The 22515-nt window shown below is 40.6% G+C and overlaps 2 protein-coding genes and 1 pseudogene across 2 annotated transcripts; 2 read left to right on the forward strand and 1 right to left on the reverse strand.

The window, feature by feature from the left end:
* The first annotated feature begins 413 nt into the window (after positions 1-413).
* Positions 414-485, forward strand: LOC135705124 (U4 spliceosomal RNA; annotated as a pseudogene).
* Positions 486-6955: 6470 nt separating this feature from the next.
* Positions 6956-8033, reverse strand: LOC135705100 (clavesin-2-like). Its single transcript, XM_065226674.1, has 2 exons — positions 7314-8033; positions 6956-7243 (listed from the first exon to the last, which is right to left on the reverse strand). The coding sequence occupies exons 1-2, from the start codon at positions 8031-8033 to the stop codon at positions 6989-6991; spliced, it is 975 nt and encodes a 324-aa protein (XP_065082746.1). The 3' UTR covers positions 6956-6988.
* A 1012-nt stretch (positions 8034-9045) lies between these two features.
* LOC135705042 (retinaldehyde-binding protein 1-like) lies at positions 9046-10191 on the forward strand. Its single transcript, XM_065226595.1, has 2 exons — positions 9046-9810; positions 9883-10191. Exons 1-2 carry the CDS (start codon positions 9070-9072, stop codon positions 10135-10137), a joined length of 996 nt encoding a protein of 331 aa, XP_065082667.1. The 5' UTR covers positions 9046-9069; the 3' UTR covers positions 10138-10191.
* The last annotated feature ends 12324 nt before the right edge of the window (positions 10192-22515 follow it).

Raw genomic sequence — 22515 nt, forward strand, 5'->3', positions numbered from 1 at the left:
AATTTCGACTAGAATGGGATACGTTAATCATTTACTTGGGACCAATAGGCTAGTCAAGTAGTGAGCCAAATTAAAATCGTTAGTTTCGTATTGATTGTTGATAATAAGCTAACATAGATCATGATATCATGATAGATGTATTGGGCTTTGGGCATCTCTATTTCTGCACAGAAACATGTATTGAGTTGAAAGGCAATACTTCAGTTAATAATAGCATTAAATTGACTTCATAATATTACTTCTCTATGAAGATCGCTTTCTAAAAATCGGACATCCTGTTTCGTGATATTTTTAACAAAATATGCAAAATGTTTTTGATATTTATGCTCTAACGAGAAGTAAAAAGTTCAATTATTATCACAAAATACGAAGTAATACGATTTTCTACTCTTTGATTGTATAGTGCTGAGTGTAACTTTGCGCAGTGACGATATCGTAACCAATGAGGTACAACCGAGGTGCGATTATTGCTAGTTGAAAAAAGTGCTGAGTGTGACGTTTTTGACAGTGCCTGTTTGTTTTATTCTACACTTGTTTCCCCAAATTAAATTTGCAGGTGACCATACCACACCATCCTGAGCTGAGAGGGACCATACCAGGTGACTCATTGCATAGTTGAACATCTTCAAAACAAAACTTGATCAACCAGAAGCCTAAAAAACAATGATTTCTAATCACCTGATCTTTGGAATATTTTCAGAGTCACCTTGCATCATGAGAGAATTTTCGAGAGATGTGATTTGAGTTGGTTGAATAGTTTGAGATCTTCCGTACAATATTACCTGATCAACCATAAGTCTTAAAAAAATACCCAGACTTTATGGTGATCTGAAAACACATGAAGAACTTTGGAATAATTTCCAAGCTGCCGGGTTTTATTTGACAGAAAATCTGACAGATGCGATATGGATTTTGGAATACTTAGATATCTTTATAATGATAACTGATTAATCTGAAATCTTGAAAAAACCTGAGGTGTTCTATGTGATCTCTTATTGTTTTTTTTTTTAAATAATTTATGATTCTAGAGAATATCTTGGAAATGTGATTTGAGTTGTTGGATTGATGAAGATCTTCAGAATAATGCCTGATGAAGCTCTGATCAATCTTAAACAAATATCTTGAGGATATTTTGGAGATCTACGCACTTAGTTTTTTCTACCGGGCTCGGCGGTGCAAATCTCGGCAAAAAAAGTTTTACAGAGATTTCAGCTAACATATCATTTGTTTGCTGATATTCAGCTAAGCATTATCCGAGACTCAGCAATCAAACGTCACTTTTGCTGAGATCTCAGTAAAACTTTTGCCGAGATTTGCACAGCCGAGCTCGGTAGAAAAAAAAACTAAGTGTGTATGATCACAGGTCTTTGCAATAATTTCTGAGCAATCTGCTATTGGAGAAAATATCTGAGAGATGTGATTTGAAATCTTGGACAGAATAAGATCTTCAAAATCATACATGATCAAACTGAAGCCTTGATCACATATCTTGAGAATTTTGTTGTAAATGTCTAATCACTTGGCAGTCTTTGAAATAATTTCTGAGTAACCTGGTATTTGAGAGAATAGCCTGATCTAACTGAAGCCTTGAACAAATAGTTTGAGATATTTTTGAGAATCTATAATCACCTGGGGATCTTTGGAATAATTTCTGAGCAACCTGGTGTTTGAGAGAATAACTGGGAAATGTGATATGAATTGTTAAAGATCTTCAGAATCATACATGATTAAGCTGAAATCTGGGTGGTCTAGATTTTTCTGAAGGCTTGAACTTGGTCAGGATTTTTTCTGAAGAATTTGAGCTGTTCATCATGCCACGTTGGAAGATCAAAGTTCTCCATCAAATTGATTGGATATCGCTAATCCTTGAATCAGGTCTATGAATGTTCTGTTCAGAAAATTCTGTTCTGAAAATTTGCTTAAATATTCTCACATGTTACCAGAATTCTCATAAACTTTTCCAGATAATCAATAATCTTCGTAAGGTCCTCTGATTTTTTCATATTTTTAAAGATTTCTGGTTTATCAGGATTTATTAGATCATAAATTGTCCAAATCAGTCAAATTCAGTAATCAAACATCTCAACAGAATCCTCTGGACATACAGTGAACTCTCGGGTACTCGATTTTTCCCTAACTCGATGGAAATCCAGGCTACTCGGACCATTCTCCCCATACACATTACAAAGTTTATCTTCCTATCTCGATATCCTCCCTGACTCAAAGGTCCATTCAATATCGAATTAGGCAGAAGTGACTGTATAATCATTTGAATAAGATTTGCATTAAGCCCTCTATTGGTTCAAGACTTCTAGTTCACCAGGTAGTTTATGAAGATCGGAATATGAAGAAATCCAAATCTGTAAGGTATTTTTTGCAATACCTAGCAATAAGAAATTATTGCAGGGTAATTAGATATTTTTCTGTAGATCTCAAATAGATCATCATTTGAAATAAAATTTATTGGACATTTATAATGCCATGTGGCTAATTTAATATTGCGATATTGCGCTTTAATTTACACGAAATATCGTGTAAATTTATGCCAAATCTAGCGTTAATTTTATGTGCGCTATATCTCGCAAATATTTACAGTGTATACGTCGTCCTCGTTCCAGAAATACCTAGATTGTTGTGTATTTGATAGTTTTTCTGAAACTGATGGCCACCATCTGGAATTCAAAGTGGCGACCAACATCAATTTTTGACCTCTGAACGTAGTTTCCGTTCCGGAAATAGCCATATTGTAGGGTATTTGACAAAATTTTCAAAACCAACGGCTGCCATCTTTGATACAAACATGACGACCAACATAGAGGGTATTTTAAAGTATTTCTAACACATATGACCGCCATCTTGGATTCAAAAATGGCAGCGGATATCAAATTTTGATATTTAAAAGCCGTCCTCGTTCCGAAAATACTTATATTGTTGGGAATTTGACAGTTTTTTAAACAGATTGGTTTTATAAATCCAGAACAACATGTGAAAAGGGCATACAAGCTTTTTGTAAACAAACATTTGTAGGCCCTTTTCTCACCAACCGAGGGTCGCCCACGCAAACCAGCAATATCATCGGGAAGGGGAAAGTGTCCCCTACCCGGTGATGTTAAAGGTTTGCGTTGGTGTCATATGGGTGGCGAGAAAAGGGCATAAGAAGGTTTGTTTACAAAAAGCTTGTATGCCCTTTTCACATGTTGTTCTGGAAATGGCGTCCAATATAACGTCAACCTCTACACTTCATCCCCATTCAGGAGTCACCTATATTGTAGGGTATTTGACAGCTGTTTGCGAATTTTGACATCTACACGTCGGCCGCGTTCCGAAAATACTCATATTGTAGGGTATTTAACAGTATTACTTAAACCGAAAGCGGTTAACTTGGATTCCAAAATGGTGTTTGACAGTATTTCTTAAACAAATGGGCTCCATCTTGGATCCCAACATGGCGTCTTGCATCGATATCCATCCTCTAGACGGCCCCTTGTTCCGGAAATACACACATTGCACAGCAACATCCTATATGGGCAGGCTTACGATACATAACATATTCAGGAAGTTCATGTGCACACTAGCGCCACATAGTGAGAGAGTTCTGAACTAATATGAACACCATCTGGAAGACCGTGCTCATCTGAACAACTTTGCGTAAGATACTAACCTTCTATATGGCCACGATCCTGATATACAGGTTATACAGGTTGCCTAATGGTGCCTAGTAGTGTAAGAGTTCTAAACTAATATACCACCATCCGAAAGGAATTTGTTCACCTGAACAACTTTGCTCAAAACAGCAACTTTCTATATGGCCAGGATCAAGAGATATTCTATGTTGGACCAAAATTCCATATAATATAGCGTCCGTCGTAAGTAATATGAAAATGAAGCACCACTAGCGGCGTAGTTCTCAATTTAACCCTAAACCGAATGGCACAGGCTTGTTGGTCTACCCCAGTACAACAACTTTGTCGTAGCAGTAGTAAAATTACGTTTATTTCTTTTGATTAGACTGTTTAGGATCATCCTAAAGATCTTCTTCTGGATCCTTTGGAGTTTGAGGTGATGGCATTTGGCGCGACTCCCCCAGATTGGCATACCGAACTCGATTACGAGAAGGATGATTTGCTTGTAATAGCAAGCCTATTTTTCAGGGACAGGGTGGACTTCCTGTTGATAAGTGGATACAATGGTGTTATCAAGATGTTGCACTTGGTTTTCATTTTGATGATGGCGATATCGATGTTTCGTTCATTGAAGGATTCAACGAACTTGATGCTCTTGCTCCTGAGTGAGCAAGCCTTCCAATTGGCAATGTTGATGGATTCACGGTCCATACTTATTGATGAGGGATACTGCAGCATGAAGCTGTTCTGTTCAGGTCCTGCAGGTGCGCTGGATCAAGTTCAGCCGTTATAAGCAGAGTGTCTGCGTTATCAATCGTTGGTGAAGGGAGAGCACCATCATGAGGCGGAGAGGTGCTTCGAGATGCAGCGGTTGCCGCATATGACTGTTGAGTTGAGTTTACCGGAGTGTTATGCACCACAGTTGTTGGCGGGACCGATCCAGCAGCAGCAAAACGGTTGTTGACTGGAAGTGGCGGAACCACTGCAATTTGGCGCCGTTGCAGGATGGCAGGAAAGATATGCCCGTTATTTTCTGGCACTCTTCTGCGGCCAGATTGATTCTTCGTAGAGGCTAATAGAGGGTAATGAGTTCCGCTCGCTTCAGGCATGTCTTGTTTGTTGCCCGATGTGCTGCACCGCAATTGGCACATTTGGGGTCTGCTTCCTCCAATAATTCGCAGGCATTAGGTGCGTGAGGCAGTTTCTCGTTCCATGCACTTCACGCTTGAATTACTTTCCAGGTGGACCAGATACAGCTGGTCACGGTACTTACGTGAAGCGTCATGACGATTCATCTTAAAGATTTGGATCGGCTTGAGTCCATGTTGCTTCAATTCATCCGACAGTGTGACTGTTTCCATGTCGGGAAGGCCGCGCAAGACCACCTTGAGCGGCTTGGTCGCCTCAATATCGTGGGAGAAATACTGCACGTTTTTCTGGACCAGCCACGTCTCGACGGCCTTGTAGTGGTTCATCGCTGGAACCATCAGCTTGATGCCTTTCCCAATGTAAAAGTCTAGTTTCCCCGCAAGCCTTCCGGGAATCCTTTTACGAAGAACGGTGGAACTTTCTCCTTCTTTTCCACCTTCGGTTCATCGCCGTTTTCCAGGATGGCGAAACAATTGTTGGCCAACAGCTTCTTCGATGCCAATGATGTGCACTGGTGGTGTCCGATCGGGATCGTTTCCCGGCCGAAATAGCAGTCGCGTCAACACGCTGTGGTTTCCCCATGCTAGGATCGTACGATGCTTCATCAAATACCGCGAAAAAAGAAGCACGAAAACAATCGCAATGAACTAGCGAACAACTCGAGAGAGTGAGTAAAACCGAACTGTACGGGTTGAAGGTCAAACAGAGAATGGAGGACAACTTTGTCTTGACTCTGAAATTTCGTTTATTTAAATTTGATTATGGTAGTTACATTATTTGTACAGGTTAATTGATTAGCTTCTAGGCTAGGGATTTAACCAAATTTGGTGATTAGGTTTTTCAACTAATCTACAGTATTCCTCCTTTTGGGGTGAGTTGGATTAGAAAAATATAATAACCTACCTAACTACTTAAACTAGGTTGCCTAATCACTACCCAAGTAACATTGCAAGTTTTATAGAGGTTTTATAGCATTCTACAAGTCTGAATCGTGGTCTACAGAACCCTCATAAAACCAAAATTGTTACTTGGGTAACGATCTGGTGGTTTGATCGCAGACAGGCGACTCTGAACCTTTCCAGCGTGAAAGTCTTTCGCTCCTCGAGTGTTTGAAGACCGGCCAGGTGGTGAATCTCAGAATTACGAGATTGCGGTGGACTGTTAAGGATCATTCTGAGGATCTTGTTTTGGATCCTCTGAAGCTTTAGGTGATGGCACTTAGCACAACTCTTCCAGATTGGCATACCATACTCAATCCGGTCGGCAGAATGATCTGCTTGTGGACAGCAAGCTTGTTTTTTGAGGAACAGGGTGGACATCCTGTTTATCAGAGGGTAGAGCGACCTGATCAAGATGTTACACTTGGTGGATGTCTTGTCCACATGAGATCGGAACAGCAATTTGCTATCGATGGTGAGACCAAGGTAGACTACTTCACTCGACCATTCAATGGGAGTGCTATCAAGGTGGACCTTGACGTTAGCAGGCGGAACAAGCCAAGGTGAATTTGAGTGTGGAAACTGAATGGTTTGTGTTTTAGCTGCATTGATACAAATCTTTCAGCTCTTGAAATAGTCGGACAGAACATCGAGGCCTGATTGCAGTTTACTCGTCAGAGCACGAATCACTCGACTCTCATAGATGATGGAGGTGTCATCTGCGAACATTGACAGGATACCACCACCCGGCATGGGAGGAACGTCTGACGTGAAAATTTTGAATAGGATATACCCAAGCAGGCTACCCTGAGGGACCCCTACATCAACGTTGAACGTATCAGAGGGGACATTGTTCAAGTAGACCTGGAATGATCCCGACAAGTAATTATTGATGATCTTCACGAGGTAGATCGGAAAGTTGTATCAATGCAGCTTGCACACTAGGCCATCATGCCAGACATTGTCAAACGCCTTCTCAAGGACATCTTTGTCGAAGACAGTATAGCTTTATATATTGAAACAAATGGGATAATCCACCACAACCCCTAATAGAAAAAATTCCATAAGCTGTGGGTATCCTTATTCGTGGATAGCCCGGCAATAAGTGATACCGTCTATAAGGATTCCTGACTCTATAAGCAATGCAATGAAGGATGAAGCATGTTTTTAAGACAAACTTCCGTGGACAATACATAATAAGACATCATTTATTGATTTATAGATTTAAAACACTGATCCATTTAAAAATTAGCAGTCTCCACACATAACAGACGACAATCAATCAACTTGCAATTTCCGGAACGTTCCAATCACTCCCGGTTCCAATTCAACTTCATCACGCTCGGCACTGTATTCAGAGTCTTTGGAAATTTCTATATCCATCTCATCATACGCCAGCAGAAGTGGGCGCATTTCCTTGCAGCGACTTTTAAAGGACTCGATCAACTCCGCTTGAGGTATCCTGCCACCGTACTCCTTCGGTAGAAGATTCTTGTCCACTTTCTTATGCAGCTCTTCCCAATTTCGATGACACTATTGTGTTTGAAGATAAAAATAAATCAATCAAAATGTGACTCAGATCCACACACGGAGGAACACTTACAAAGATTCTGCTCCTAAGTTTTTCATTTGCCAACTGCAGAGCAAAATTCGCTATCGTCAAAACCGCACTCGGAGTATTGACAAAATGGATCTCCTGGGCTCGCAACGCCAGTGAATTGTTTATTACCTTTGATAGCAACCGAATATCATTGAAAGACACAATATTCAGATGCGCAAGTGTTATAGTTGAAAAGTCATACACCAGAATAAACCCACCGCACTGGAACTCGTTCGATTCGCCACAAAGTTCAGCTGTCAGCATGTGCAGACGGGATACTTGCTGCCCGGTGTACCTAGTCGGATCCATTCCGGACGTTACGCTGAAGACCAGCGTTCTTCCTTTGCTGTCCCGTTCCGGCAGGGGAAACAGATAGCCGGAGTCCACCAAAGCGGCAAGTACCGGGTCTTCAATGTCCAACCGTCCGAACCATTCCCGGTGCAGCACTTTCGTCGCCAGATTACGTTCCAGCAGCTTTGCAGCGTTGATAAAATTGAACTTCTTCGCTCGAAGGAACTTCAGCAGGAAGATGGCGTCGGTGCGGATCTGCCTGATGTGAGGATGCTTAGCAATCCAGTCTCTAAGCTGATCCAGCATCTGCTGGCGAAGTTCCGGATCCTCGCGGAGGTACTCCTTGGCGTGCTGCTGTAACTGCTGGTCCATTTCAGCCAGGCAATCATCGTACTTGTCGGGGGATTTGTCTAGGCACGGGGCGGCGGACATTGTCACTGATTTGCGTGGAATTGGTCTGATCGCACACTATGCTCTTGGTGGGCACCGGACAATGACTGGGTTCTGTCAACGCATAATTCGTTTTATTTAACACTTTACAACACAGAACATTCGCTAGGTAATACTTACGTTTTTGCATGGTTAACAAGACAGCAATTAAATCTTCTAAAAACAAGTCAAATAAAATTGTGCGCACTGCTCAAGTTGATTCAAGATTTGTCCCTTCGTGTTCAAGCTATACATCTTTTAACATGGTATTTGTAATCATGTAACGTATGTAATCCTTTTCGTTGCAACTTCCAATTTCAGTTTATAAACGTGAATCGATTTGGGTCGATTACAAGTGATATTGTGCAATTAAACTTTGCAATCAGCGCAGTGTAGAAAATTAACAACCTGAAACCAACCCCAAACAGACCGATTAACGAACCTATGATGCTGCGCTTTGTAACCGCCATGTCCAACAAGACCCCACCAGCTGCTTAATCCAATTGTTGACGAGTAATGCAAAAAGTGTCCCCCATAAAAATCTTACGTCAAACACTGGAACCACTTCAAATTTCCCACTTTATCCATTAAATTCTTGTTCTATATGCAGACGTTAGTTCTCAAGAGCGAATAAAACATCGGGTCATACAATTCGCGGCATCACTAACTGCTATCACATTACGCACTTTTTTCATCTATTAATTTGCGGTCCTCTCCATTACATAGCCTTCCCGCTCGACCCGCTGGTGCAATGTCACGCTAGTCGAAAGTAGTAATAATGTAACTAACCTCGGTCACAACTGTGTGTGTCCATCATCGACACGCGCGCGTGATTCACAGATGCCATCAACCGAAAAATCATCAAAATTCAAGCAGACCACACAAAAAGAAATGCTGACCCAAGGCACCTAAATAATAAATACTAATTCCGAGGCTTGACCAGCAGTCAGTTGGCCGTAAGCTCTCACCCCAAACAGTCACCAGTGATAAGCTCGTTTTGACCGTTAGTCTCCTAATCAAAGTGTCAAAGTTTAGGAAAATGTGCGCCGAAAATAGTTACCTGTTCTCGGTTCCCAGTGTTGAGAAGGCTCCGGAGAAGTACGATGACCGTGTCGGCGAGTTGAACGATTTCTATCGGAACATTGCTGTGGAGCAGTTGCGTGAAGATGACACACTGCGGGCACAGGGCCTGGAGCAACTTCGCGACTGGATCGCCAAGCACCCTCATATCCAAAAGTGTCGTACGGATGCGCCATTCCTATTGCGGTTCCTTCGAGGCAAGAAGTACTTGATCAACACCGCTACTGAAACGTTGGAACGATACCTGGTGGCTCGAGTGATGTACCCGCAGTGGTTTACCAAACTGGACATCGAAGAACCGCAACTCGCCGGTCTGGTTGATACGGGTTATCTTTTCCCACTACCAGAGCGAGATAGCCAGGGACGCGCACTGGTCTTCAACGAAACGGGTCAACTGGATCCGAGCAAGTTTACCGCTTCGGATGTGGCCCGTATCCACATGATGGTCAACGAATCCTTCTTCGATACCAACGAAGTGCAATGCGCTGGTCTGGTACTGGTGTATGATCTCTCCGGAATGACGATGGGCCAACTGAGTCTGGTGACGTTGAACGAAATACGAGTTTTGGCCTCGTTCATGAACAAAGCCTTCCCACTGAGAATTCAGGAGATCCACTTTGTGAACACTCCCGGAGCGACACTTCAAATTGCAAACTTCGCCCTAGCTCTACTCAGCGAGAAACTCCGTGAGCGCGTCTTCGTAAGTATAGCTCTGCCCAAACTCCAACCAGATTTTTGAATGTTCCTTTTATTTGCTTTCCCCCAAAATTAGTGTCATAAAAATTGGGACGAATGCTACACCAAGGTGGACAAGAACCTTCTACCGAAGGAATTTGGCGGTAAGATCCCGAAGGCGGACATGATCGATGCTTTCAAGAAGCGCTGCCAGAAGATGCGTGGTCGTATGCTGTTGGTCGACGAAATGGACATCGAAGTCACCAAGGACTCCAAATATTGGCAGGAAAATTCCGATATCGAACTGGAGAGTGGGGCGGTTGGAAGCTTCCGCCAGCTGACGGTGGATTGATTGATGGAATCACGATCGGTGGTTATTGTTATTTGCGTTTTTGTGTGTTTGTGTGTGTAGTCAAATAAGGTGTGTTTCCACTCTGGCAGGTGTAGTGAAGTATGTAACGGAGATTAGGTTCTGTAGACAAATGCAAATAGAACAAAATTGTTACAGCAAAGGTTATTTATCAGCAATTTTCAGTGATCCCGAAAATAGCCCATCGAATCCCAAAATAGTTCCATTAAACAAAACTAGTCATTTGCCGGGGAAACTGTTGCTTGAATCGCGTAGGACATCGATTTTGGTAACTAACTGTTTTTCTTCCGGTGTGGTTCTGTGATGTTCTCATGATAAATTTATCCTGCTTTAACTAATCATGTTTGTATTACTTCATGCGTGAAGTAAACGATTTACATAGTTGGAGATGCTTAACGTCAACTGCCATTGGTCATTTATATCCCTTACCCGTGTAAGCTTAAAGATCTGTAATGGTAAGCTCCGATAAATTAAGGACAGTTTAATTGCATTCTGTTCAAATTTGAAAACCCTGGATTTATTGGAAAGTCCACAGAACTCCAATGAACGGAAGGAGACATCAAAAATATTTTGGAAACTTCACAAGTCCAATGAACTTCAGGAAAATTGAATGGTTTTCAGGATAGATCCATTTGTTTCAGCATAATCGAGATAACTTCAGAGAACCTCTGAGAATCTCAGGATAGATCAATCAACTTCAAGGAAATTACTGAAACTTTTAAGGAGTTCCGAGAAACTCAGGGAATTTCCGAAATCTTCAGTAAAGTCCAGAAAGGTTCCAAAGCCGTAAGGGAAGTTACATGATCAGCTATGGCAGATTATGCATGAGTACGGATTTCCAGATAAACTAACGCGATTGGTCAAGGCGACGATGGATCGAGTGATGTGCGTTGTTCGAGTATCGTGGACACTCTCGAGTCCCTTTGAATCTCGAAGGGGGTTACGGCAAGGTGATGGACTTTCGTGTCTGCTATTCAACATCGCGTTAGAAGGTGTGATCAGAAGAGCTGGGATAGGCACGAGTGGCACGATCTTCAGGAAATCCATCCAGCTTCTTGACTTCGCCGATGACATTGACATCATGGCACGGAACTTTGAGACGATGGCGGAAACGTTCATCAGACTGAAGGCTGAAGCTAGGCGGATTGGACTTGCCATCAACACATCAAAGACAAAATACATTAAAGGAAGAGGTTCTAGGGAAGACAATGTTAGCCTCCTACCCCGAGTTCAGAATGACGGAGACGAAATCGAGGTGGTCGATGATTTCGTGTATTTGAGCTCACTGATGACCGCCGAAAATGATACCAGCAGAGAAATTCAAAGACGCATTATGGCAGGGAATCGTACCTACTTTGGACTCCGCAGGACGCTCCGGTCGAATAAAATTCGCCACCGCACGAAGTTGACTGTCTACAAGACGCTGATTAGACCGGTGGTCCTCTACGGCCACGAGATCTGGACTATGCTCGTGGAGGACCAACCTTGGTGTTTTCGAACGGAAGGTGTTGCGTACCATCTACGGTGGAGGAGGCGAATGAACCACGAATTGCACCAGCTGCTGGGAGAACCATCCATCGTCCACATTGCAAAAATTGGGCGACTACGGTGGACTGGGCACGTCGTAAGAATGCCGCACGACGATCCAGTGAAAATGGTTCTAGAAAGCGACCCACAGGAACAAGAAGAAGAGGCGCGCAGGTTGATCGACCAAGTAGAAGGCGACCTGCGGACCCATGACCGGAGTGTGGCCATGGATCGAGTATAGTGGAGACCACTTCTTCGGACAGCAGAGGACAATAAAGTGGACCCTACACGATTGCTTTTATTGACAATAATCGTGTTGTCAATACATTCTATATTGACGTCAATACATCGAGATTGACAATATTTCTGAATTCACATCATCAATATTATTGTCAATAATTCCCCTTCGCGTCAATATATTGATGCGTGTGGGGTTTGCTTAAGGCCTTAGCCTGATTGGTAAGTAAGGTAAGGTAAGGTAAGGTTGACACGCTGGAAAACCTTCCGACACCAAAAAACACCAAAGAAACACAATCAGCACAGGCACAAGGTGGTGAGAGAATTACCTCCTGGATGCGATCTTTTAATTTTTAAAGCATGGTAAGCACGTGATGCGACCCCATCAACTCACTAATGTAAAGTAGCTTGGGCGTAGCTAGAATCTTATAAGGCACAATGACAACTCTCATAATTGGCGTTGACGAGAGCTCTGTAACTCTTTACTCCTATGGAAAAATCTCATATGTAACTGTCAGTCTATGTGTGCAACATGGCGGACTTTTTCTTATTCTCTCTCTCCAACGCAAAACCCCATAAAGAACTGTCAAAATGTGTGTGAAGCAACGTCACTTCGGGACTGGTGTCAAGGCGAATAACAAATTGGTTGGGTGAAGATCAATATCATAATGATAATGAACCTACTACCAGTTGATTTGTCTCATGCAGCTGGAGATCCAGAGCCAAAGTGCGGAATGCTCACTATGCCCCAGCTGTTCACTATGCCCCTCCTTCCCCTACCTATTCCTCTATAGACGCCAACATTCATTAGGATGCATTCAGCAACTAGCATTACGATACGCAGCAGCATAACTTAAGTGAATCATATACTGACTACAAAATCACTCATCGGGAAGAATTCGCCTTCATGTATGTAGAAATAAATGCCCAAATACACGGCCGCTGAGATTAACGCAAAATTGTGTTGATTTTCCCTTATTTTGGAGGAAATGAAACAGCTGTTGCACTTGCACTGAGTAAACAGCACTCAAGAATTGGGTAAGCTTTACTGAGATTCAGCCATTTTTGAGTTACGTTTACTACATTTGTCCGCACGGTTACTCAGTACATATCCCTTGTATTTAAGCAACGATAACCTGAATGGTACAATTCTTCCATGAATATGGATGAACATAGGATGATGGCCCGAACACGTTGATAAGTACTTTTTATGGTTCCTTTTTTATTGATGGAGTAAACTCGGTGATTGATATTCTACTCAATATTGAATAGCCTCAGCATACGTGTAGGACTGCGAATGAATCATAATGATACCGATAGTTTTGCTTACCTAGTTGGAAAAATTGGGTCGGTTGGGAGTGAATTTGAAAAGATAAACGTTGAATAGACTGTCGATGAATAGCTGCTTATTAAATTTTCTTCTAATACATTTGAATATACTATGACATATTCAATTCTCCATATAACTTCTGTGCTATAAGAACTAGAAAATGGAAGGAATACATTCAAATTCAATTCAAAATCAATTCAAATTCGAGAAGCGCCGGTGGTGCAATGGTAAGCATGATTGACTCACTCTGAAAGGCCTGGGTTCAATCTACAAAATCTTTGATTACGCCTTCCTATGGAAGGAAAGTAAAGTCGTTGGTCCCCGGTCCATGAGTTGATGGGTCGAAAGGTAGGGTCGAGGTGTGGGAGCATTGATACTCAGTTCAGAAAACAAGATCAACGGAAAACAAATCAAGGAACACAAATCAAATTCAATTCAAATTCAATTCAAATTCAATTCAAATTCAATTCAAATTCAATTCAAATTCAATTCAAATTCAATTCAAATTCAATTCAAATTCAATTCAAATTCAATTCAAATTCAATTCAAATTCAATTCAAATTCAATTCAAATTCAATTCAAATTCAATTCAAATTCAATTCAAATTCAATTCAAATTCAATTCAAATTCAATTCAAATTCAATTCAAATTCAATTCAAATTCAATTCAAATTCAATTCAAATTCAATTCAAATTCAATTCAAATTCAATTCAAATTCAATTCAAATTCAATTCAAATTCAATTCAAATTCAATTCAAATTCAATTCAAATTCAATTCAAATTCAATTCAAATTCAATTCAAATTCAATTCAAATTCAATTCAAATTCAATTCAAATTCAATTCAAATTCAATTCAAATTCAATTCAAATTCAATTCAAATTCAATTCAAATTCAATTCAAATTCAATTCAAATTCAATTCAAATTCAATTCAAATTCAATTCAAATGCAATTCAAATTCAATTCAAATTCAAGTCAAATTCAATTCAAATTCAATTCAAATTCAATTCAAATTCAATTCAAATTCAATTCAAATTCAATTCAAAGAGGGGTATAGGCGAGCAGCACGCAATACAAAGAACCGGTGCGTTGAAGTTAAAAGACAATCAAAAGTACTTAAAGTAATTAATGCGTTTTGAAGTAGTTCTGACGGTAATTAAAATTATCTATCCGTAATTTATGTAATTAAAAGTATAAAAAATGTAATTAATGTACTTTAAGGTGATATTCTAAGAATGCCTTAGCGTTAAACTTCAAAGGTACAAATGACAGCTTCCACAAAACATACAAATTTGAAATTGCTACTCTCTGTTTGTAGTAGCACAGCAAACAAGGAGTAGCAATTTCAAATTTGTATGTTTTGTGGAAGCTGACATTTGTGCCTTTAAAGTTTCACGCTAAGGCATTCTTAGTTCATAAACGTTAGAACTTTGTTGTTGATTTGATATCGTAATTGCTTAATTTGCAGGAACAAATTTCAAATATTATTTCTTGATATTTTTCCTCTTATATGGATCTAATGCATATATTGTTTTGATATTAAGATCATAATTTTTAATGACTGAGATACTTCCATCTACCCGGAAGCACAGCTCTTTTGCATAATAATGTTTTTATGGCTTATTACACTGGGTATTAGGATCAAACAATAGGATAACTATTATTTTTCTTTTTTTTTCATGACTGCTATATAATTCTTTCCTATAGGCTCTGGTTGAATACTTCGGAATAGTATTAGTATTGGAAGGATTTTATTATGTTTTTCTTTTACAAGCTGATGATGAATCAATCAGTTTACAAGTTTATTGCAGATTGTATGTATAGATTTTTTTTGCTATCCGGAATATCTTAAGTTCAATCATCCAAATTTAGTGTTCATGAAACATCCAAAGTGTTTCAAAAGTTTTCAAGATGATTAACCTTAAATATCTAAAGTTGGATGATCAGGATCTCTCATTCATAATGTTTCACGAAACAATCAAACTGTTTCAAAAGTTCTCGAATTTGTCAAATTCCCAAAATTCAAATAAGATAATTAGAATTCATCAATTTATCAATTTACACCACGCAATTTATTTAAGACTACAGAGATGAACCATTCGATGGCTGAAAGTCTCTTTAATAAAGAAAGATAAAATAAGATATTTAAGACTAGATTCATTCAGTTTAATCTCCGAACAACACTCAGCAACTAATGCATTGAGCTTAATAGGCTCTTAGTGCAAAGTTAAAATCCAAGACTTATTGAAATCATCAAATCCGAATAATAAATCTAATTTATTTAATATGCAAGTCGCAGCAGTCGGCCAGAAAAGCAGCTGAATAATCAGCAAGAACATGCCCCCATGTTCACGTTTTCTGGTATTGTGGATAGCTTCTTCAGTATATTCAATATCTCTGACTCAACGAGGAGCATTATTAATTTAGTGCTGCCAATGGTGAAAACTCTTTTGAAGCAACTAGCTTCTAGGTGGTCCTTCCTTGCATCGATCATATCCTTCGATGGATAATTCTCCGAATGAGGTCGGGGATATGATCTCTGTTCTTCAGTGGAACTGTTGAAGTCTTATGCCAAAACTTGACACATTTAAATTTTTAGTTAACAACTCTCTTTCTGATGCATTTGTTCTTTGTGAAACATGGCTCTCTTCAGACAACGATCTTGCTTTCCACGATTTCAACATTATTCGCCTTGATCGGGCAGATTCGTATGGAGGGGTGCTTCTGGGGATCAACAAGCTCCATTCCTTCTACAGAATCGATCTGCCTTCGGTGACAGGCATTGAAGTTGTTGCATGTCAGGTTAATATTCGAGGTAAATGCCTCAGTATTGCCTCAGTATATCTTCCACCGCGAACTGCGATTTCTCGTCAAAGTTTCTCGGATATCTGCACGGCTATGCCGGAGCCACGGTTGATCTTGGGAGATTTTAACTCTCACGGTACACGCTGGAGGGAACTGTACGACGACAACCGCTCAACCTTGATATATTTACAACATGTGCGACTTCTTCAAAATGACAATTCTGAACACCGGGGAGGCAACAAGAGTAGTCAAACCTCCAGCAAAAATAAGTAGATTAGACCTCTCACTTTGTTCGAGTTCACTATCGTTGGATTGCTCGTGGAAAGTAATTCAAGATCCCTACGGTAGTGACCACTTGCCAATCAAAATTTCTATTACCAATGGTTCATCTTCCACTCGCTCGGTTGACATCACGTACGACCTCACGAAAAACATCGACTGGCAAAAATTTGCGTCCGCGGTTCTCGGTGGTACTGATTCGGTTGAGATACTCCCTCCGCTGGATGAGTACTCCTTTTTATCGCGACTTATCGTTGACTGTGCTCTTCAAGCACAGACGAAACGCGTTCCGGGTGTTTTCGTTCGCAAACGACCTCTCACTCCGTGGTGGGATAAGGATTGCACCGACGCGAACAGCGAGAAGTCCGCCGCTTCCGCAAACACGGCAAGGTCGGGGATTTCGAGCGGTATACCGACCTCGAGAACACTTTTAAGGGCTTGATTAAAGCCAAAAAACGCGGTTACTGGCGTCGGTTCGTCGATGGTTTGTCGCGCGAGACTTCCATGAGAACGCTCTGGAATGTCGGCAGGAGAATGCGAAACGCGTCATCACCGGTCAACGAAGACAAGGAGTACTCAGACAGTTGGATATTCAGCTTCGCGCGGAAAGTTTGCCCGGATTCGGTGTCGGTTCAAACCAACGTTCGTGATCGTCCGTCGGGTAGTAACGAAATAGATTCCCCGTTTTCGATGGTGGATTTCTCACTTGCTCTCCTCTCATGTAACAACTCAGCTCCAGGAATGGATAGAATCAAGTTCAACTTGCTCAAAAATCTCCCAGACGTCACGAAGAGACGCTTGTTGAACTTATTCAATCAATTTCTGGAGCACAACATTGTTCCGGATGACTGGAGGCAAGTAAGAGTTATCGCCATTCGAAAACCCGGTAAACCCGCGTCGGATTATAACTCGTACCGTCCCATCGCGATGCTGTCCTGTATATGGAAATTGTTGGAGAAAATGATTCTTTTTCGTCTAGACAAATGGGTCGAGTCAAATGGTTTACTTTCAGATACGTAATTTGGATTTCGGAGAGGCAAGGGAACGAGCGACTGTCTTGCGTTGCTTTCAACTGAAATTCAACTGGCCTATGCGCAAAAACAGCAAATGGGTTCAGTTTTCTTGGACATTAAGGGGGCTTTTGATTCTGTTTGTATCGTCGTCCTTTCGGATAAACTCCACGATAGTGGGCTTTCACCAATTATGAACAACTATTTGAGCAACTTGTTGTCTGAGAAATATATGAGCTTTTCTCATGGAAACTCGACAACTTCACGAATTAGTTACATGGGTCTCCCCCAGGGCTCATGTTTAAGCCCCCTTCTTTATAATTTTTATGTAAAAGGCATTGATGGTTGTCTTGATGAAAATTGCTCGCTAAGGCAGCTTGCAGATGACGGGGTTGTGTCTGTTATAGGGCCAAGTGCACCGGACCTGCAAGGACCATTGCAAGATACCTTAGACAATTTGTCTACTTGGGCTATGAAGCTGGGTATCGAATTCTCTCCGGAGAAAACTGAGTTGGTTGTTTTTTCTAGGAAGCATCATCCTGCACAGTTACAGCTTCAACTAAAGGGTATAACAATCACTCAAAGTATATCTTTCAAGTATTTAGGTGTCTGGTTCGATTCCAAAAGCACGTGGGGAAAACATATTGCGTATGTGAAACAAAAATGCCAACAAAGAATCAATTTTCTTCGTACAATTACCGGAACTTGGTGGGGAGCACACCCGGAAGATCTGATCAGGTTGTATCGAACAACCATCTTGTCGGTTCTAGAGTACGGTAGCTTCTGCTTTCAATTCGCGACGAAAACACATATCTTGAAGCTGCAACGAGTTCAATACCGTTGCCTCCGAATCGCGATTGGCTGTATGCACTCGACGCATACGATGAGCCTCGAAGTACTCGCGGGTGCTCTGCCACTGACAGATTGTTTCGCGGAACTGTCCTTTCGGTTTCTTATCCGTTGTGAAGTAATGAACCCATTGGTAATAGAAAACTTTGAGAAGCTGCTCGACAGAAATCATCAAACAAGATTCATGAGTCTCTATTACGAGTACATGACGCTGGAGATTGGCCCTTCTTCATTCAATTCCTCTCGTGTTTGCCTCCAAGACTTTTATAGTTCCTCTGTAAATTTTGATCTGACCATGTTGCAAGAAATCCGTGGAATACCAGATCACCATCGGTCGATGGTTGTTCCCTTAATTTTTGCAAACAAGTACCACCATGTTAGTAACAATAAGAGTTTTTTCACAGATGGGTCAACTATAAACGCTTCCACTGGATTTGGAGTATTCAACGAATTTCATAGCGCCTCATATCAACTGCAAAAACCCTGTTCCGTATACGTTGCGGAACTAGCAGCCATATTTTACGCAGTAGAGCAAATTGCCTCACTACCATCTGATCACTATTTTATTTTTACTGATAGCCTCAGCTCGTTGGAGGCTATTCGATCAATGAGGCCGATGAAGCACTCCTCGAATTTCCTGACCGAAATCCGAGCTAAATTGAGTACTTTATCTAACTGCTCCTATATTATTATTATTATTATTATTATTTAGCTTTACTAAGGAGGCTTTCAGCCTTGGGCTGGTTCGCCTCCACACTGCTCCTATACTATCACCTTAGTTTGGGTCCCATCTCATTGCTCAATTCCGGGTAATGAGAAAGCGGACTCGCTAGCTAAGGTGGGCGCTATGGAAGGCGGTATTTTTGATCGACAAATCGCCTTTGCGGAATTTTTTTCAATTACCCGTCAGCACGGTTCAAAGGATTGGACATGAGCCGTAACTTTATACGTGTCATGTCAAGGCTCATGTCTAATCACTACTCGTTAGACTCGCATTTCTTCCGAATCGGGCTCGCAGGCAGCAATTTGTGCGCTTGTGGTAGTGGTTATCACGATATCGACCACGTGCTTTGGTCATGCACCCTACATTGTGTTGCTAGATCCGAGTTATCCGCATCCCTCAGGGCCCGAGGAAAACAACCTATGCGACCCGTTAGAGACATCTTGGCGAGCCGAGATCTCGAATATTTTAATTTAATTTATGTGTTTTTAAAACGGATCGATCTGAGGATTTAGTAGTTAGTGTCATCTTGTGTTCTCTCAAGTTGCTAGGTCTCCATCGGTGTACCCCCATGTTTGTCTAAAAAACCTTGTGTTCTCAATCCCTACCCTGCCACCCGTTGGTTACAATTTGTTACCCCTAACCTCGAGAAAGCCGCGAGTAATCGGCCCCCGCTTTACTAACGTTAGTTTTAAGTAATTTTGTACCCAAACGATGAATATCGGCTCCGCAAAGCTACGGCAAATGAGCCTGGAAAAATAAACGCATTTAAAAAAAAAAAAAAAAAGTCGCAGCAGCTTTCTCATTCATGAAACAATCGAAGTGTTTCAAAAGTTTTCTAATTTGATTTAATTTATTTTGTTATTGGATGATGGGAATCTCTCTTTCATATTCTTTCATGAAACAATTAAACTGTTTCAAAAGCTCTCCAATTTGTCATCTTTTCAAATCTTAAATAAGATAATCAGAATCCATATATTGAGCAATTTTCAGCACGCAATTCAATTATGACGGTTCGTTCAATATCCAAAATCTCAAATCTCAAATAAGATAATAATAATCCTTTGATTGAGCTATTGCCAGCTTACTATTCACTTACGACTTGATACATATATAATGATATGATATAATGATATATAATCTCCAAAACACACTGAGCAACTAATTCATTGAGCTTATCAGGATCTTAGCGCAAAGTAAAGATCCAAGACTTATTGATATAATCATATCAGAATATTAAATCAAATTTATTTATTTTTAGAAACTTATAGCTCTCTTGTTCATGAAAAATTCGAAGAGTTTCCAAAAATTTCAAATTTATTTATGAACAGAATCTCTCATTCATAATCTTTCATGACACAAGTAAACGGTCTCAAAAGTTCTCCAATTTTTCTACTTTTTATAGCTCAAATATGATAACTGTTACCGTTTTGGTTCCTGTACCCTATAAATTCACTTCGAGCGAGAAAAATCAGGAGATAGCTTGAGCGAGGAATAAGGTATATGTGTATTAGACTGATGCAAAATTTGACTTTTTCGCTCCACAGTGCTTAAATGGTTTCAAATCGGGTCCTGATTAGCTTGAGAGGCAACTCATTTGGTTAGAAACAGACTTCGCACAAGCCATTTGAAGTTTACATGTAAATTACTATGAGAAATCTCAACTTTTTGTTCATTGCCTTCCAGTCTTTTTTCCATATTGAGCTGCGAAACAGTTCGATAACTATTCTTATAGAAAATTTTCTCAGCTACAACTTTGTTGAAAATTGTTCACAAATTGTTTGACAGAAAAAAGTTATTAATTATTTAAGAGATTGGTGAACTTATGCCAAGATCAAGCAACTGCTCTGTAGGCAACACTGTATTTTGCAGTGTGACATAGTAGCCATAATTTTTGTGTCCTTTTCAACGCCCCAGAAACAGCAATGTTGCCTGCTGAGCAGTTGATTGAGCATGATCATAAGACATCAGTGCATTGAGCCATTAATAACTTTCGATCCTTGCATTTAATCAAAAAGTGGTCTTGAGCAAAGTTGTAGCTGGGACAATTTCCTACAAGTAAAGTTGAAAGTTTTTGAAGCGAACCGATATGATGAATTATTAGATAGACATGAACAAAAATCTTGGTTTTACCATAGTAATTTCCATACAAACTTCAAATGGTTTGTGCCATCTCAGTTTCTCACCAAATGGGTTCAAATTTTGAGAGGTTAGTCAGGATCCGATTTGGAATCGTTTAAGTATTGTGGAGCGAACATTTCAAATTTTGCATCACTCTAAAGTGTATTCATAATGAATTCGCGGGAGCTAAGCTTTGTATGTCAGTTTCTTGTATTGTTTTTGAAAGTAAATATATAAGGGAAACCCACTTCCACATCAACGGCCAAAATAAATAATTGTAGCCCAGTCACACCAACAACACATAACACAGAAAGAACACGGTACGGGAAGGAGAAAGGATGAAGTTGGGCGTTGTAAACATGAGAATGATATGGACAAGAGGTGGTGGAAAAGTGGGAGGTAAGTGGAAATGGGCTTAGGTCAAGGCGGGAGCTACTGAGTCAAACTGAAGGGAAGGTTCTCTTCTACTTCAGCCATTGCGCAAGATAGTTCTTATAAATTACAAAAGAGTTTCATAGTGAAGAGCTACCAACAAATACCGGCTAATACCGCCGAATACGAAGTCAGGACCCATTAAATACAGGCTAAAAAGGCATTGCGATCAAAACGAGACAAGTCTTTTAAATAGACCACTACGGCACTACACTGCGACACAACACAAAACGATAAACAAAATCAACAAAAGGCGCATGTTTCTAAATATATTCGCAAATAAACACAAACAATCTTCGCATATCTGCAAACAGCACAGGCATACAACTAAACAAATGGATCAGGAATTATGGGTCAACGGCTTCACTGTTCGTCAAATATCATTATCGATAAAAAGCGGAAGACGCTGACTATATGGCGTGGCGTGGGTGTGGCCGGTGACCAAATCTCCGAGACTATCACCACCGTGAAGCAATCGGTTGCATGGCTAGATCATGAATGAGCAAAACACGATGACACTGACCTTCCCCTGCCCGTATAGCAAAACGAATATACAAATGGTGAAGGTAACGAATTCAAAATGTGTAGGTATGTATAATTTGGTTTCGGTTTCCCTGCGTGAAACTCGAGCTCGAAGAAGTTGGTGCTTCATAGGCCAAAAATGCGAGCATCTGTTTCATGTTCACCAAAACGGTAATCGATGTGAATGAATCACACGGTAGCATAAGTTGTAGAAAACCATTAGATACATGCGTTCCACTATTGGCTGGGCCTTCGCATTTCCGAGATCTATTCAGTGTGGATCGTAAATCTTCCACAGAAAGGTCGCGGTTTATGGAGTGCATAGTTTTTTTTTAGCACCTTGTCTTGGAAGAAACGAACACTAATTTGTGTTTGCAAACAAAGTTTCTCTCTCACTTTGACGATTCCGAATTGTTATTGTCCATTAAGAGAAACAACAACAGCAACAATCACGTAAACAAACGACGAAGTAATGTGGCGTTACATTATGTTGTTGTTAGGGTTTATTGTTGAGATTGTTTATATGCA

Source organism: Ochlerotatus camptorhynchus, unplaced genomic scaffold, assembly GCF_037179485.1.
Source record: "Ochlerotatus camptorhynchus isolate MF236.1 unplaced genomic scaffold, CSIRO-AGI_Acam_v1.1 ptg000257l, whole genome shotgun sequence".
In the NCBI taxonomy this organism is placed as follows: Eukaryota; Metazoa; Arthropoda; class Insecta; order Diptera; family Culicidae; genus Ochlerotatus; species Ochlerotatus camptorhynchus.

Coding starts and splice junctions, on each gene's coding strand:
- LOC135705100 (XM_065226674.1), bottom strand. CDS start 8,033: ATGTCCGCCGCCCCGTGCCTAGACAAATCCCCCGACAAGTACGATGAT. Junction 7,244..7,313: donor AACTTAGGAGCAGAATCTTT/GTAAGTGTTCCT, acceptor CAAACACAATAG/TGTCATCGAAATTGGGAAGA.
- LOC135705042 (XM_065226595.1), top strand. CDS start 9,070: ATGTGCGCCGAAAATAGTTACCTGTTCTCGGTTCCCAGTGTTGAGAAG. Junction 9,811..9,882: donor AACTCCGTGAGCGCGTCTTC/GTAAGTATAGCT, acceptor CCCCAAAATTAG/TGTCATAAAAATTGGGACGA.